The sequence below is a fragment of the Acomys minous genome (assembly GCF_964271855.1).
Source record: "Acomys minous genome assembly, chromosome: 12".
NCBI lineage: Eukaryota > Metazoa > Chordata > Mammalia > Rodentia > Muridae > Acomys > Acomys minous.
Genome location: NC_140493.1, coordinates 91,615,668 through 91,630,179, shown reverse-complemented (window position 1 = coordinate 91,630,179; position 14,512 = coordinate 91,615,668). Strand labels below are relative to the sequence as shown.

At 42.9% G+C, this 14,512-nt stretch overlaps 1 protein-coding gene across 1 annotated transcript; it reads left to right on the top strand.

Moving 5' to 3' along the window:
- The first annotated feature begins 5,128 nt into the window (after nucleotides 1-5,128).
- Nucleotides 5,129-11,764, top strand: KRT25 (keratin 25). The gene is made up of 8 exons (XM_084748846.1): nucleotides 5,129-5,616; nucleotides 5,931-6,013; nucleotides 6,782-6,938; nucleotides 9,742-9,903; nucleotides 9,992-10,117; nucleotides 10,424-10,641; nucleotides 10,982-11,049; nucleotides 11,391-11,764. The coding sequence occupies exons 1-8, from the start codon at nucleotides 5,200-5,202 to the stop codon at nucleotides 11,498-11,500; spliced, it is 1,341 nt and encodes a 446-aa protein (XP_084604972.1). The 5' UTR covers nucleotides 5,129-5,199; the 3' UTR covers nucleotides 11,501-11,764.
- Nucleotides 11,765-14,512: the final 2,748 nt, after the last annotated feature.

Below are 14,512 nucleotides of genomic sequence, written 5' to 3'. Positions count from 1 at the left end.
TCTTACAGAGCATGGTGACACAAGCTTTCATTCCCAGAACTCAGGAGAGTTCTGGCCATCCATGGATACACAGTGAGACCCTGTATCAAAAATAAACTTCTTTAAAAGCCTGATACAGTTTTTTGTTTGTTTGTTTGTTTGTTTGTTTTAATGTATGAGTGCTCTATCTGCATATACACCTGCAGGCCAGAAGAGGGCATCAGATCACATTATAGATGGTCTTGAGCCACCATGTGGTTTCTGAGAATTGAACTCAGGACCTCTGGAAGAGCAACCTATGCTCTTAACCACTGAGCCATCTCTCCAACCCCTCTGATATGAGTTTTTAAAAAACCCCTTCAAATAAATAATAGTAAGAATGTATACCAAGTTCTCAACAAAGATGTATTCAATATGCTGAAACTCAAAATTGCAAGTAAATGCATTAAAAGAGTTCAGTTACACTAGTAATTTCTCTAAAAGTTAATTTATGCCATATGAGACACTATTACAGTCTCAACACACTGGAAACAGCTTTAGAATATCTGTCAAAAAGTTCTGCATGTTACTGTCAAATTGTTTCTGCTTTGGAAACACTATGAACCATGTTTTCTAAATATTCCTTATACATTGTATATGAAATTAGTCAACCAAGCAGAGGAACAAAAATAAAGGAAAATGAACCAAGGTGAGGTGACACATGCCTTTAATCCTAGCATTCAGGAAGCCAAGGCAAGAAAAACCATAAGTGTGAAGATAGCCTGCACTCCACAGCAAATTCTAGGCCAGCCTAGTATATGAAACACTGTCCAAGGAAGGAAAAGAATAAAGGAGAGAAAAAGAAGGAAAAGTGACTTGGAGCAACAGGTTGCTCACTCTTCAGCAACAGGTCCAGAGAAAGAGGACCAGGGCATAAGAAGACAAGGAAACAGCTAAGTTTGGAATCAGGAGGTCTGCTATGTCTTATGCCAAGCAAGTTTATTGAGGAGTACAGCACCTTATGTGCTATTTCCATGGGAGAGGTGGGACAGAGCCAAAAGAAGATATCATACAATTGGACAAAGTCAGTGTGAGGCTAATCAAACAATGCTGCACAAAGAGAACACAGCCCGTCGTTGCTATTCTTTTTTTAAAATCCTAAACTGAGTCAGGGAGGTGGCTCAGTGGGCAAACTTCTTGCTGTGCAGACATGAGGAGCAAAGTTTGGATTCCCGGCTCCCATGTAAAAGTAAGACTTGGAAACATGTCTGTAATGCCAGTTCTGGGGACACCGAGACAGGAGGATCCTAAGGGTTTAGGTGACCAGCCAGTCTAGAGAAAATGATGAACTCCAGATTCAATGAGTGGTCCTGTCTCAAAAACTACAGTAGAGGCAGGTAGCAAGATAGCTAAGTGGCTAAAGCACTTGCCGTGCAAGTCTGAGGGCCTGAGTTCAGTCCCTAGAATCCACGCTAAGTTAGAAGAGAGAAACAGCTCTACAGAGTCGGCCTCTCACTGCATTCACGTGCTGTGGAGTGCACACACATCATAAATACAATAAATATGCCTGTGCACACACATAATATATAACATTATAAAAGATGTAAGCAGAGAACAAGAGAGGAAGTTGACCTCTAATATGTTTATCTATCTTCTCTCTCTCCTCTCTCTCTCCTCTCTCTCTCCTCTCTCTTCTCACTCTCTTCTCTCTCTCTCTCTCTCTCTCTCTCTCTCTCTCTCTCTCTCTCTCTCTCTCTCTCACACACACACACACAGAGAGAGAGAGAGAGAGACAGAGAGAGAGAGAGAGAGAGAGAGAGAGAGAGAAAGAGATAATGCATAATGCTTTATCAAAAGTTGTTGGAATACATGAATTCAGTAAAGCTCTAGAAAACAATATTGACCCGTGACAGTCAACAGCATTTCCACTCAGTAATAATGGAGAAAGGACGGGATCCCTTTTCCATGGCACAACAGTACTGAAGGAGGCAAAGGGTCATTACACTAACAGCTCCCTAAATGAGGAGCAGCTGCAGACAGTTGATAGCGTCTCGGGGAGAGAGAACTTGTTTTCTTTTAAGGACATGGCTCCTAGCAGGCTATACAATGGGCAGTCTCTTCATACACCTGCCCCTAGCCCCACATCCAGGAGTATACAAGCAGCACAAATTGAAGGCAAAGGGTTGGTTTTGGTTTTGGTTTGGTTTTGGTTTTGGTTTTGGGTTTGGGTTTTTTTTTTTAAGAGAACACAAAACTGGGAAGGTAGAAGTTGGGGTGAATCTTGGAGGAACTTGGGGGTGGTAAATATCAAAGTATGTTGTATGAAATCCTCAAAAGAATAAATAAAAATAATTTTTAAAAATTACAAAGTAAATTGAAAAGGATGAAGATATATCTCACACTTATAGATAAGAAGAATCTAAATTATTAAAAATGTTTCTATACGTATTCAGTGAAATATCTATTTGAAACTGCAGGATACTTTCCACAGAGACAGAAAAGCAATCTTTAATTGGGACCACAGACATCTGGAACAGTTAGAATAATGAACACATATGGGGCTGGAGAGATGGCTCAGCACTTAAGCCCACTTGTTGCTTTTCCAGAGGTCCTGAGTTCAATTCCCAGCAACCACATGCTGGCTCACAACCATCTCTAATATGATCCATTGCCCCCTTCTGGTGTGCATGCAGGCAGTGTACTCATATATACAGAATAAATAAATCTTTTTTTAAAAAAAAGAATGAACAGATACCACTTCACTTGACCTCAGAACCTACTTCCAATGTCAATAATTTAAAATATCATGTTCCAACACAGAAGCACACCTATAGCCTAGTGGAAGAAAATAAAGAGCCCAGGAATAAACCATACATTTGTAATTAATTTATTTTTTAAGATTTCAAGAGTAGCTGGGCAGTGGTGGTGGATGCCTTTAATCCCAGCACTTGGGAGAAAGATGTAGGTGGATCTGAGTTCGAGGCCAGCCTGGTCTACAATCCAAGTCCAGGACATTAAGGGCTGTTACACAGAGAAACCCTACCTTGAAAAAACAAAAAAACTAAAAGTAAAAAAAAAAAGATTCCAAGAATACACAATGGGCAGTCTCTTCAACAGATAATGTGGAAACTGGAGAGGGAATAAAGACTTTAGGTCTTCATCCTATCCTATACACAAAACTCAACTTGGAATGGACTTAACGCTCAAAATTATGGCCTGAAAATATGATGTTACTACAGAAGACATAAAGAAAAATGTCCTGGCATGTCTGGACAAACTTTTTTTTTTAAGATTTATTTTAACTTTAAATATGTGTGTATATGTGTTTGGGAATCTGTGTGTGTATGTGTGTGTGTGTGTGTGTGTGTGTGTGTGTGTGTGTGTGTGTGTGCCACATATGTATGTTAGTTCCTATGGAAGCCAAAAAAGGGCATCAGATCGCGCGGACCTGGAGGTGTAGGCAATAGTGAGCTGCCTGATGTGGGTGCTGGCTGGAAACCAAACTTTGGTCCTCTGGAATGTGGCAAATGGAGAGAGAGAACAAAAACTAAACTAAAAATAGTCAACAAGCCAGGTGTGGTGGCGCAAGCCTCTAATCCCAGCACTCGGGGAGGCAGAGGCAAGGGAACCTCTGTGATTTCCAAGACAGCCTGTTCTACAAACTGAGTCCAGGACAGCCTAGGCTAGACAGGTTTTTTTCGAAACCCTGTCTCGAAAAAAAACAAAACAAATAATAGTCAACGAATGCAAAACTAGAAACATGGGCCTCCAAAACACTAAAAACTTCCTCAGAACAAAGGAACAGAGCAAAGAACTAACCCACACACTGTGAGAAAATACTGTGAACTCAAAATTTAATAAGACTGTTAGGATCCAAAATATATAAATATTAGTATCCTACATATATGTGAAATAACATACATCAATGTATATATGTTATGAATACATAAATTATAAATGTTATATATAAATTATAAATATATTAAAATTAGTATCCAAAATATATAAAAACCTTGACTCCATAAAATGCCAGTAACCTAATTTAAAAAAACATCCCTTTAAATAAACTGCCAGCAGATCTATGAAAAGGTATTCAGCCTCACGAATCACATGAAGGTCCAAGTGGGAAAGGTTGGTCAAGGGGCACAAAGTTTCAGTTAGGAGAAGTACGCTCAGGAGATGCATTAGACAATTAGGTGACGACATTAAAAAGCAATGTGTGTCTTGCTTGAAAGTTGCTGAGTGCATCCCAAGTGTTCTCACTGTGAAAATATGTGAGAGGATCAGTATGTTAATTAGTCATTCCACTGAGCGTGAGTAATGGACCAGCGTGTTCTATATGTATGTAGAGATATCCGTAATTTCAAATTGTCGTTTAAATGTGGGCTCTTCGTATTCAGGGTTTTCAATAAATGCATATATGAACCCATACCCAGTGAATAGTTACCTTCCCATGGCTTTCACCTGAGCTAAATAAGCCACCTAAAGAAAGATGAAATAGTTCCTTCCTAGTAGGCTTCGAATTTTGTGGGGTCAGGAAATAAACTGATGTCCTTCCAAACTCTCACAAGACATAACAGCAATTAGGGGTGTGTTCCTAATTACCAAAATGGATGAGAGGGGAAGACAACTATGCTCACCCGTAAGTGTCAACAAAGTATGTTGCACGTGTCAGCAGAATGGAGGCTAATTTCCCATCGGAAACCGTGACAAGAGGAATTCAGAACAAATGGGCCGGCCACAGCCCTACGGACTGAAGGACCAGGTCGGCAAATTATGGCTGCCGCTCTTCTCGTCCAATGTAGGAAGAATCGGAGCAACAAAAGCGAACTCTCAGAAACTTCAAAACCTGCCTTGGCGATCCCAAAGCCCTGCTCTGTGACAGAGCCACGAGCGTTATCTGCTTAGGCTGGAGGTAAAACATGACTCACTGGTAATTTTAAATTGTAATAACGAGCCTGACATTGCTCCACCCGGATCCATTTCTCAGATAAACACCAACCTAGGGGCAACTGCCCTTCTACAGAAATGAGCCCAACTAAGTTACTAATTAGAAAAAATCATCCAATTACGCTAACTTGCTGAGGCTGGCAAGCCAGGCTTTACCCTATGTAGGCAGAATTTCATAGAACACCCTCGAGAATTGTCTATAAAAAGGGCAAAGGAAGCCATCGGGGACAGAAGACACTCCCATTCTGACTTTCGGAGAGCACAGTTCTGTGACACGCTTGCCCTGAGATCATGTCTCTTCGCCTTTCCAGCGGATCCAGGAGGTCCTATGGCCGCCCCAGCACAGGATCGCTCAGGGGAGCCAGCTTTGGGGCTGGGAATGCTTGTGGAGTAGCAGGCATTGGAAGTGGCTTCTCCTGCGCCTTCGGGGGCAGCTCCACAGGAGGAAACACGGGAGCGGCCAACTCCTGTGCCGGCTTCACTGTGAATGAGGGAGGTCTCCTGTCCGGCAATGAGAAGGTCACCATGCAGAACCTCAATGACCGCCTGGCCTCCTACCTGGAGAACGTGCAAGCCCTGGAGGAGGCCAACGCTGACCTGGAGCAGAAGATCAAGGACTGGTACGAAAAGTTTGGACCTGGGTCGTGCCGGGGTCTCGATCACGATTACAGTAGATACTTCCCGATCATCGATGATCTTAAAAACCAGGTAAGAAATTATATTTTTGCAGTCACATGAACGTAGTTTATACTACCTGAAGCTCTTTTTATTGAGGGGGGGAAACACACTACGTCTTTATTTGTGATATTTTTAATGGCATTTCACTTTCACTTTGGAAATAATCCTGAAGTAGATTTAAGCGTTTAACCTCATGTTGAAAATGCCCTTGACTGAAAGCCTAGTTCATTTTTATCACTGGCATTTTCTAACCTTAAACAAAATCCAAACAAACAAAAAAACGTTGCCTTTTTAAATTACTGTGATAAGTGACCTTTTAAAAAGTCAAACTCCTGGTTTCCCAGATCATCACTTCCACCACCAGCAACGCCAACGCTGTTCTGCAGATTGACAATGCCAGGCTGACAGCCGACGACTTCAGGCTCAAGTAAGTCGTCAGAGAGCGCGGTCTTAATTTCCATTTTCTTTTTAATCTCTCCCTCGAATACTAGTCACTGTCATTCCTACATTGGTAGGCACCTGGATTTAAACTAACAGGATGAACACAGAGCGGGTGAAAAGGATGCAGGAGCCAGGGAACGGGAGGAGTGCTAGGAAATGCTCTGGACCCGTTCCAGCCGCTGCATTCACTTAGGATGCAGCAAGGTCTCCAGAACAAAGTCAGCCAATAAGATCAGTCAAGATCCTAACAGGCCGCACTGATTGGGCTCTAGGTTACAAAAGGCGAGGGGGGGGAGGGCGGTTGCCTGGGGGAGGGGTATCCAAGGGGAGGTGGAGTGGGGAGCTAGGGAGCTAGGGATGAGTATAACCAAGACACATTCTAGATTCTTTTATTAAAAAAAAAAAAGAGAAAGAAACCGACTGCTGTCACTTTTCTATACATTGGCTAGTTTTAGGATTATTTATAAAACTAATGTCCAGTAACATACCTCTTTTGCGTGTGTGTGTGTGTGTGTGTGTGTGTGTGTGAGAGAGAGAGAGAGAGAGAGAGAGAGAGAGAGAGAGAGAGAGAGAAATGCCTCTCACATTTTGAAAAAAAATAAAATAAACAGTAAGTGTATAATAAACTTCAAAGAAGTTACAAAAGTGCCTAGGTTTTGCCACTTCAGAAGTCCCGAGTGTACCCATGATTGGTGACTGTCTCCATCCATGTGACCACCTTGGGGAAAAAAAAAAATCACTGACACTTTTGAAGGTATGAAAATGAGCTGGCTCTCCACCAGAGCGTAGAGGCTGACGTCAATGGGCTGCGCAGAGTTCTGGATGAGATCACCCTGTGCCGCACTGACCTAGAGATTCAGTACGAAACCCTCAGTGAGGAGCTCACTTACCTCAAGAAGAACCACAAAGAGGTAAGAGCTGGCGCGCCGGCTCTGCGCTGCTTCTGCGGACAGCCTCCTCTCGGCAGAGACCACGCCCCCTCACCCCACCCCCACCCTCCCCACCCCCCCAGAGGCCAGCTTGTCTTTGCAGGTGTTAAGTTACCTGAATGTATTCACCCTTATTCTTGTGCCCATTTTCCCACGGCTGGGGGAAGATCGTGGTTTCCAGAACAATCAGGCTTCTAAGATCCGTCATAATAGCTAAGTTAAGTGGTCTGCTTAGACAATTATGCCCAATTAGATGAAATGAGTGTGTTTTAAAGGCCATTCTGAGAGAAATGGATCTGAGTTTCTACATAACAGCAGCACACACTAACCTTGTGCATTAAGTATATAGTCATAATATTGACGTATTCCCGTTTAATGATCTTTGCATTAATTCTATGAGAACTTCAAGTAATATGTGCTGATGATATTCACCCTTCCTCCTCCAACTTTTCCCAACTGTCCACCCCTCACCTCCCGCCCACCCAACTTTGAGTTTTCTTCTCCCCCCCCCTGCACCCCCACCCACCCACATCAAGTCTGGTTTGTGTTGCTTAATTGCTCTTGGAAATGGGGCCTGGAGTTCAGTCACTATCAGGGGTCACATCACGGGAGAAAATTGACTCTCCCTTCCCAGCAGCTACCAGGTAGGGATAGGATTTTGTGCCCGACTCTCCAGCTCCGTGCTTGGGTTTTTATCTGGCTTGAGCCTGTGCAAGTCTTGTGAATGTTGTCACTGCCGCCGTGAATTCATACGTGCAACTGCCCCACTGTGTCCAGAAAACACTGCTTCCTTGACACTATCTATTTACCGCCTCTGGGTCTTCCGGTCTTTCTTTCTTTCTTTTTTTTTTTTTTAACGACTTGTTTGTTTTTATTTTATGTGCATTGGTGTTTGGCCTGAGTACCTGCATGTCTCTGTGAGGGCACCAGATCCCTTCGAACTGAAGTTAAAGAGAGTTGGTGAGCTGCCATGTGGGTGCTGGGAATTGAACCCTGGTCCTCTGGAAGACTAGTCACCGCTCTTAACAGCCAAGCCAGCTCTCCAACCCTCTCCCAATCTTTCTGGCTCTTCTTCCACAGATATTCCTGAGCCTTGAGGGGAAGGACTATGGTATAGATGTCCCATTTAGCACTTAAAATATTCTTAATAGACACAGCGATAAAGGTGAAACTACAATTAAACTGTTACAGTAGAATTTACCCCTCCAAGCACATAATATCCTTCTGAAGTGATCATTTGACCACAAAGCCATTGGTTTTTTTTCAGCCTATATTTTCTGTTCTAAAAAAAAAAAAATGAGGGAAATGTCTTTGGTATTTTTAGCTGGTTGAAAATATCACAGGACAAAAGCGCAAGTTGGCAGCAAGAGCTAATAAGCTACTTGGTTAGTCATGAGGTTAGCTTGTAAATTAGGCTGTTGAACTGCAGCATTCTTTGCCCTACATGTTTACGTGCGGTTATAACGCATGACAGTTACTTAATGAATTAATAAATTAGGAACAATTGGGTTTTTTAAAAAAATATGTTGCTTATAGAAGGCCCCATAGATACACAGCTTGCCCTTTACTTTTATCTTTTTTCATTCTTTCTTTCTTTCTTTCCTTGAACTGGTGAAGTTTTCACAAAATCCTGTGGTCTTTAAAGCTGAGACAGAGATATAGTGTCTACCAGGAAGGAAATTATACAAGGACCACCTGGCCATTGGCTTGGTGGAGAAAAGAAAGGCCCTGATTCAGGAGTGGGAGGGAAGGCTTCTGCAGCAGCCAACTGACCTACGCTCTTCCAGTTTGCATAGACTTGGCAGGAACACCTGCTGTCTGTACCGCTTAGAACGGCCTCTGCCAACAGCTCACGCGCATGCGCATGTGCGCGCCCCGACACACGGAACACTGTAATCTTTGCCAGCAGACCAGATTTCTGCTCTCAAGATGTCCTGAAAACCAGCATTCACATGTCAGTAATGTTGCAAAGCCACAATGTCATTACTAATGTTTACTTCCACTTTTCTTAAAACCACCCAGAGAAATGTGGTTTGTTTGTGTTTTTTTTTAATTAGCTTCAATTTTCAGACAAATCATAACTTTCCTAAATTAACACAGCTACCACCGGCCAGAACCAGAAATCACACAGAGCTCCATCTGACTGGGAAATCCAAAAGGGCACTTTGTGATGCTTGTGTAAGCTTAACAAGCAGCTGATCCTTCCTTCCCTAGACACACACACACACACATATGCACAAGCACACACATGTTTATTTGTCCATTTATACAGTTTCAACTGTTCAGAATTATCCGAACTCAAGCTTCTGAGTATGCTCGGGCTGTGTTTCAGGGAGCAGCTGAGTTCAGAGAATGTTCAAGGTGGTCTCTACTTGATTGACAAAGACAGACCAAAGAGGGGTACTTATTTAAACAACCCGCATAAGAGCCAGAGGGCGATTCCATTAAATGGTTTAACCACTAACATTTGTGAAGGAATGAAGGCTTATTCTAGGCAGTAGAGCTAAACCAAGGACCTACCGCCCCGCCCCGGAGACAGCGTTTGACTCTGAATAATAAAGGACTCTGGAGCCTTTAAGATGCTTCCAGAACGAAGCAGGCTACTCAGTGAGGTAGTGTCTTCATCGGCCATGAGAGGTAAGTCTAATGGATAAGAGCTATCAAATGTGGAGAGATGATCAGGGCAGAGCCAAGTAGGGAAACCAAGACAAAAGCTACCAAAGCTAAGCATCTACATGCCCTCAAAGACCCGCTTGACTTCAGCCCAACACCTCTCTGCCTCCAGGAAATGCAGGCTCTGCAGTGCGCAGCCGGAGGCAACGTGAACGTGGAGATGAACGCAGCCCCCGGCGTGGACCTCACGGTCCTGCTGAACAACATGCGAGCCGAGTACGAGGCTCTGGCTGAGCAGAACCGCAGGGACGCCGAAGCCTGGTTCCAGGAGAAGGTAACTCTCACCGCATGACACGGTGCCCGTGTGTTTCAGTGTTGTTCCCAACGCTGAGACCTGCCGCCCCTCTTGGATGTCATTTTAGAGCGCTTCGCTGCAGCAGCAGATCACCGAGGACGTGGGCGCCACCACCTCAGCCAGGAACGAGCTGACCGAAATGAAGCGCACGCTGCAAACCCTGGAGATTGAACTTCAGTCTCTCCTAGCCACGGTACGGAAGGAATCTCCTACCGCTCCCTAAATTTGTTATAAATTTCCGCCCACTGGCTTAAAAGCCCCGTTTTGCTCCCGGAAAAAAAAAATGCCCACATATACTTTTGTTTTATTTGAGATAGGGTTTCGTGTGTGGCTCTGACTGGCCTGGAACTCGGTATGCAGATCAGGTTTGGCGGGGAACTCACAAAGATCTACCTGCCTCTGCCTCCTAAGTGATGACACTAAAGGCGTGTGTCATTACACGTGGCTAACAAATAGCTGACTGTGCCTCCTGCACATCCTCTGTGTTTCTTCCTAACAGAAACACTCCCTGGAGTGCTCCCTGGCGGAGACCGAGGGCAACTACTGCTCGCAGCTGGCTCAGATCCAGGCTCAGATCAGCGCCCTGGAGGAGCAGCTGCACCAGGTGAGGACCGAGACCGAGGGCCAGAAGCTGGAGTATGAGCAGCTGCTGAACGTCAAGGCGCACCTGGAGAAGGAGATCGAGACCTACTGCCGCCTCATAGACGGAGACGAGGGGTAGGTGAAGGGATTTATACGGGGAAACGCCACATGCATCCCACCTCCACATCAGCGGGTTCCAACACCCCCAGCAGAAAAATATCACACACACACACACAAACACTGAATCCTAAGTGTTCAGCATCCCACTCCATCGCCAAGAAAAGGAACCAGCAGCATTTGGCAAAATCCAACTCAAGGAATGAAGATTAGAACTATCATTTCTTTAATGCTGAAGTGGAGCTGCCTTCAGCTGCAAGCCGCTGAGTGTGTTCTCCAAAGAGCAAGAGAAATTCTAACGCTGGGTTTCGGCCAGAAAGGTTTCTCTCCATGTCACTCTCTTGTGGGGTTTTCACAGGGCTTGCAAGTCCGTGAGTTACAAGACTAAAGATTACGGATCTGGGAACGCCGGAAGTCAAATCAAAGGTAACAGAAATGAAATCCCAGTGTTAAGTCCTCCATTATGACATAGGTTGCTATGCACGTTAATCCCAGCACACAGTCTTATGCTACAGTAAGACTTGGAGTAGATACCATTGCAAGCCAAGTGGCTGCCTGTTGACACGGGCACTTATTTTAAATAAAGTCAGATGGCACCAAGATCTTGCCTAACCAAGTAATCAGAACGCACCAAAGATGAGTCGTGTTTGTGCTTTCTGCCTTATCTAACCTACATCAGAAAAAATAATTCTTATTAATCCTTTATGTGACGTTTTATTCGTTTCTTTCCCGCTCTCTAAAATCTTCTTTTAATTTGGACTTCTCAGATACAGCCAAAGCCATAGTCGTTAAGAAAGTTCTAGAGGAGGTGGACCAGCGCAGCAAGATATTAACCACTAGGCTCCACTCCCTGGAAGAGAAACCTCAAAGCAATTAACAAAGACCATAAGCGAAAGAAGAAGAAGAAACGCCTCCAAGAAGACAAGGCGTGAGATACATCTGGGAAATGAGCAAGCCTATGAAAAAATTTCTGTCCTGTTGTTTTCTGTCTGTCCCTTTCTCTTTCTGAGCCGGCAGCAGCAGAAATCCCTCTCCATCTGGAGAGCTGTTGTCACTTGCAGCCATGAGGGCTCACCTGATTACCCTCCAGCCATCTGTTAGCAGTTCTTTACAGTCAATAAACCTTCCTTGAGCAACTTAACCTCTAGTGGCTGACAGTGTCTTAACTTGGAAAGGTTCCTGGCAGTGCTGTAAAATATGAACACCTAACAGCTTTGGAGTTAAGTGAAGCTTAGAAACTAATTAAGAGGTTCCCCCCCCCTTAGGTTTCTCAAGGGCTTTCCAGACAAGGAGATAAAAATATTTCCATGCTTCACTTTGAGAATCAAAGTATCAGCCACACGTTGACATAAGAAACCTATTTCCTGTTGTAACTGGTTAATGTATACAGGAGGCATTCTTCATTGTAACAGGGAATAAAGAAAGCGTTTGTTTCAAAGTATTGTATAAGGATTAAACAGACTTCTCTAAAGTGTAAAGTGAGGTAGGCATTCAATAAGTGCTAACTTTAGTTCAATTTCAATACAGTGACTTAATTTTCAGAATCACTGCCCTCGTGAATATATATATATATATATATATATATATATATATATATATATATATTAAAACAATGTTCCAAATGTAAGGGAGAGTAGAGCAAAAGTTGGCTTAGAATTCAAACTATATTAACAGAGCCTTATGGCTTTGTTGTTGTTTATTAGCTTAAATTAACATTACCTGTTAATGTGCTTCCTTATGACATTTTCATGCTTGCATATATAGTGTATTTTGATTAAATTCACTCCCCAGTACGCTCTCTACACACACACACACACACACACACACACACACACACACACACACACTCCTACTGGTCCCCTTCCTCCTCCTTCTAGTTGTTTTGTATGTGTAATTGTGTGTGTGTACGTGTGTGTGTGTGTGTGTGTGTGTGTGTGTGTGTGTGTGTGTTCCAGTGAGTTTCATCATTAAAGCTGCTTACAGGGGAGTAGATCCTCTCGCAAATGGATACACACTGAAGAAAATACCTCTCATTTGCCCCAGCACCCTTTAACTGCTTTAGATTGTCAGGGATGGATGGCAGCCTCTCATCTATTTGTCTTTAAGGTTATATCATAGCAAAGATTTATAACTTTTTCACTCCCAATAAAGAGAAATATGTTGGTCAGGGGTGTTGAATGGTTTGACATTGTAGCATGATGCTGTCATCTACAAACGTGTTGGGCTGTATGCATGTCTGTCCTCAGACACAGGTTAGATATGCCTGTTCAATGAACTGTAAACTTGATTTTCCCAGATCAAATGTAGCCCCTCATACTTAGCTGAGCCTTGTCTCTCTGTGCATGAATTATCTACATTGTAATCCATTTGGGAATTTTTGCCTGGAGCTCTGTGTGAAAACATCAAACAGAAAAGATGATGATAGCGTTTAAGAACACAGTAATTACCCCCCTGAATTACTTTTGTCATCATCTGATACAATCTTAGCTACAGGCCATTAAAGCCAGAATACCAGGTTATATGAAACAAAAGTATTATAATCTCTGAGAAAAATTCCACTTCAAAAAAAAATCTCATAATTGTTTTTTTAAAATATGCTGAAAACAACCCACAGCCCTCCTCTCTGCCTACCATCCAATCCTCCCTCATTAACTACACTGATGCTCCCAGATGAAAATCTGTATACAGCTATACCTTTATTGCCACAAACCCATGTACTAAAAAAGAGAATTTTTAATAGATGTAAATAAATGATACACAGTGGTTTGCTGAAATGCTATCCCCATCTCCTGAGAGATTCCTGAATATCTATTTTCAACTCCTTTGATGCCATTACTCTTTAGCAAGGCATCAGCCATAGACACTGCAAAGTAAGATTTATATCTCCCTTAAACACACATGCAGAAATAATCACAGCCTTCTTAAGACACTCCCATGGGTTTCTACTGCAAATGACACAAAGCGTAAACATCCTTCAGGTCTTCCTTTTGACAACTCTGTTTTTTAAACATTTTTTCAAAGATTTGTTTATTTATTTTTATGTATATGAATGCTGTATCTTCACATACACCTGCAAGTCGGGAAGAGGGCATCAGATCCTAGTATAGATGGTTGTGAGCCACCATGTGTTTGCTGGGACTTGAACTCAGGACCTCTGGAAGAGCAGACAGTGCTCTTAACCGCTGAGCCATCTCTCCAGGCTCCTCGACAACTCATGAGAACATGGTTTGATGGGTTTTAGCTGCTTGGCTGTATAAAGAGCATGCTTGCTTCAAGGACAGCAAGATGGTTCCGTGAGTAAAGATGCTTGCCACCAAGCCTAATGATCTGAGCTCAATCCCTGAGACCCACAAGGCAGGAGAGAACCAACTTGAACCTCCACATGTGTGCAGTGGCACATGAAAGTGTACACACACACACACACACACACATCCACACACACCCCACAAACAAAAATAAAAATATATCATTTTAAAACATGTTAGGCTAGCATTTTTTTTTCCTATGCTTGCAATCTCCTAGTGGATCACATGTGATGTGTGTCACATTGTAGCTTAATGTTTATTGGCTGATAAAACTGTTTTCTTGCACTGGATAGATGGTTCGGTGGTTAAGAACACTGTTTGATCTTCCAGGGGACACACACACACATATCCAATTCACAAAAGTAAGTCTTTAAGACATAAAAGTAGAAGAGAATCAACAGAAAAGGGAGAAAGAATGAAAGCTGGAAATTGAAGGGATTAACTGAAAGTAATATATGAATATATATTCATATATACGCACAGAAACACCATTTTTAAATGCACCATTTTGAGTGATTAACAGACAACAATTTTTTAAAATTTGTCTTAGCTGCAGTTTAGTGCCACCTGCTGTCTCAAATATG

What these genes read in the sequence shown, in the direction of transcription:
- KRT25 (XM_084748846.1), top strand. Translation starts at nt 5,200, where the DNA reads ATGTCTCTTCGCCTTTCCAGCGGATCCAGGAGGTCCTATGGCCGCCCC. An exon ending in TTCAGTCTCTCCTAGCCACG is followed by an intron (nt 10,118 to 10,423) that starts GTACGGAAGGAA and finishes TCTTCCTAACAG; the next exon opens with AAACACTCCCTGGAGTGCTC. An exon ending in CGCCGGAAGTCAAATCAAAG is followed by an intron (nt 11,050 to 11,390) that starts GTAACAGAAATG and finishes TGGACTTCTCAG; the next exon opens with ATACAGCCAAAGCCATAGTC.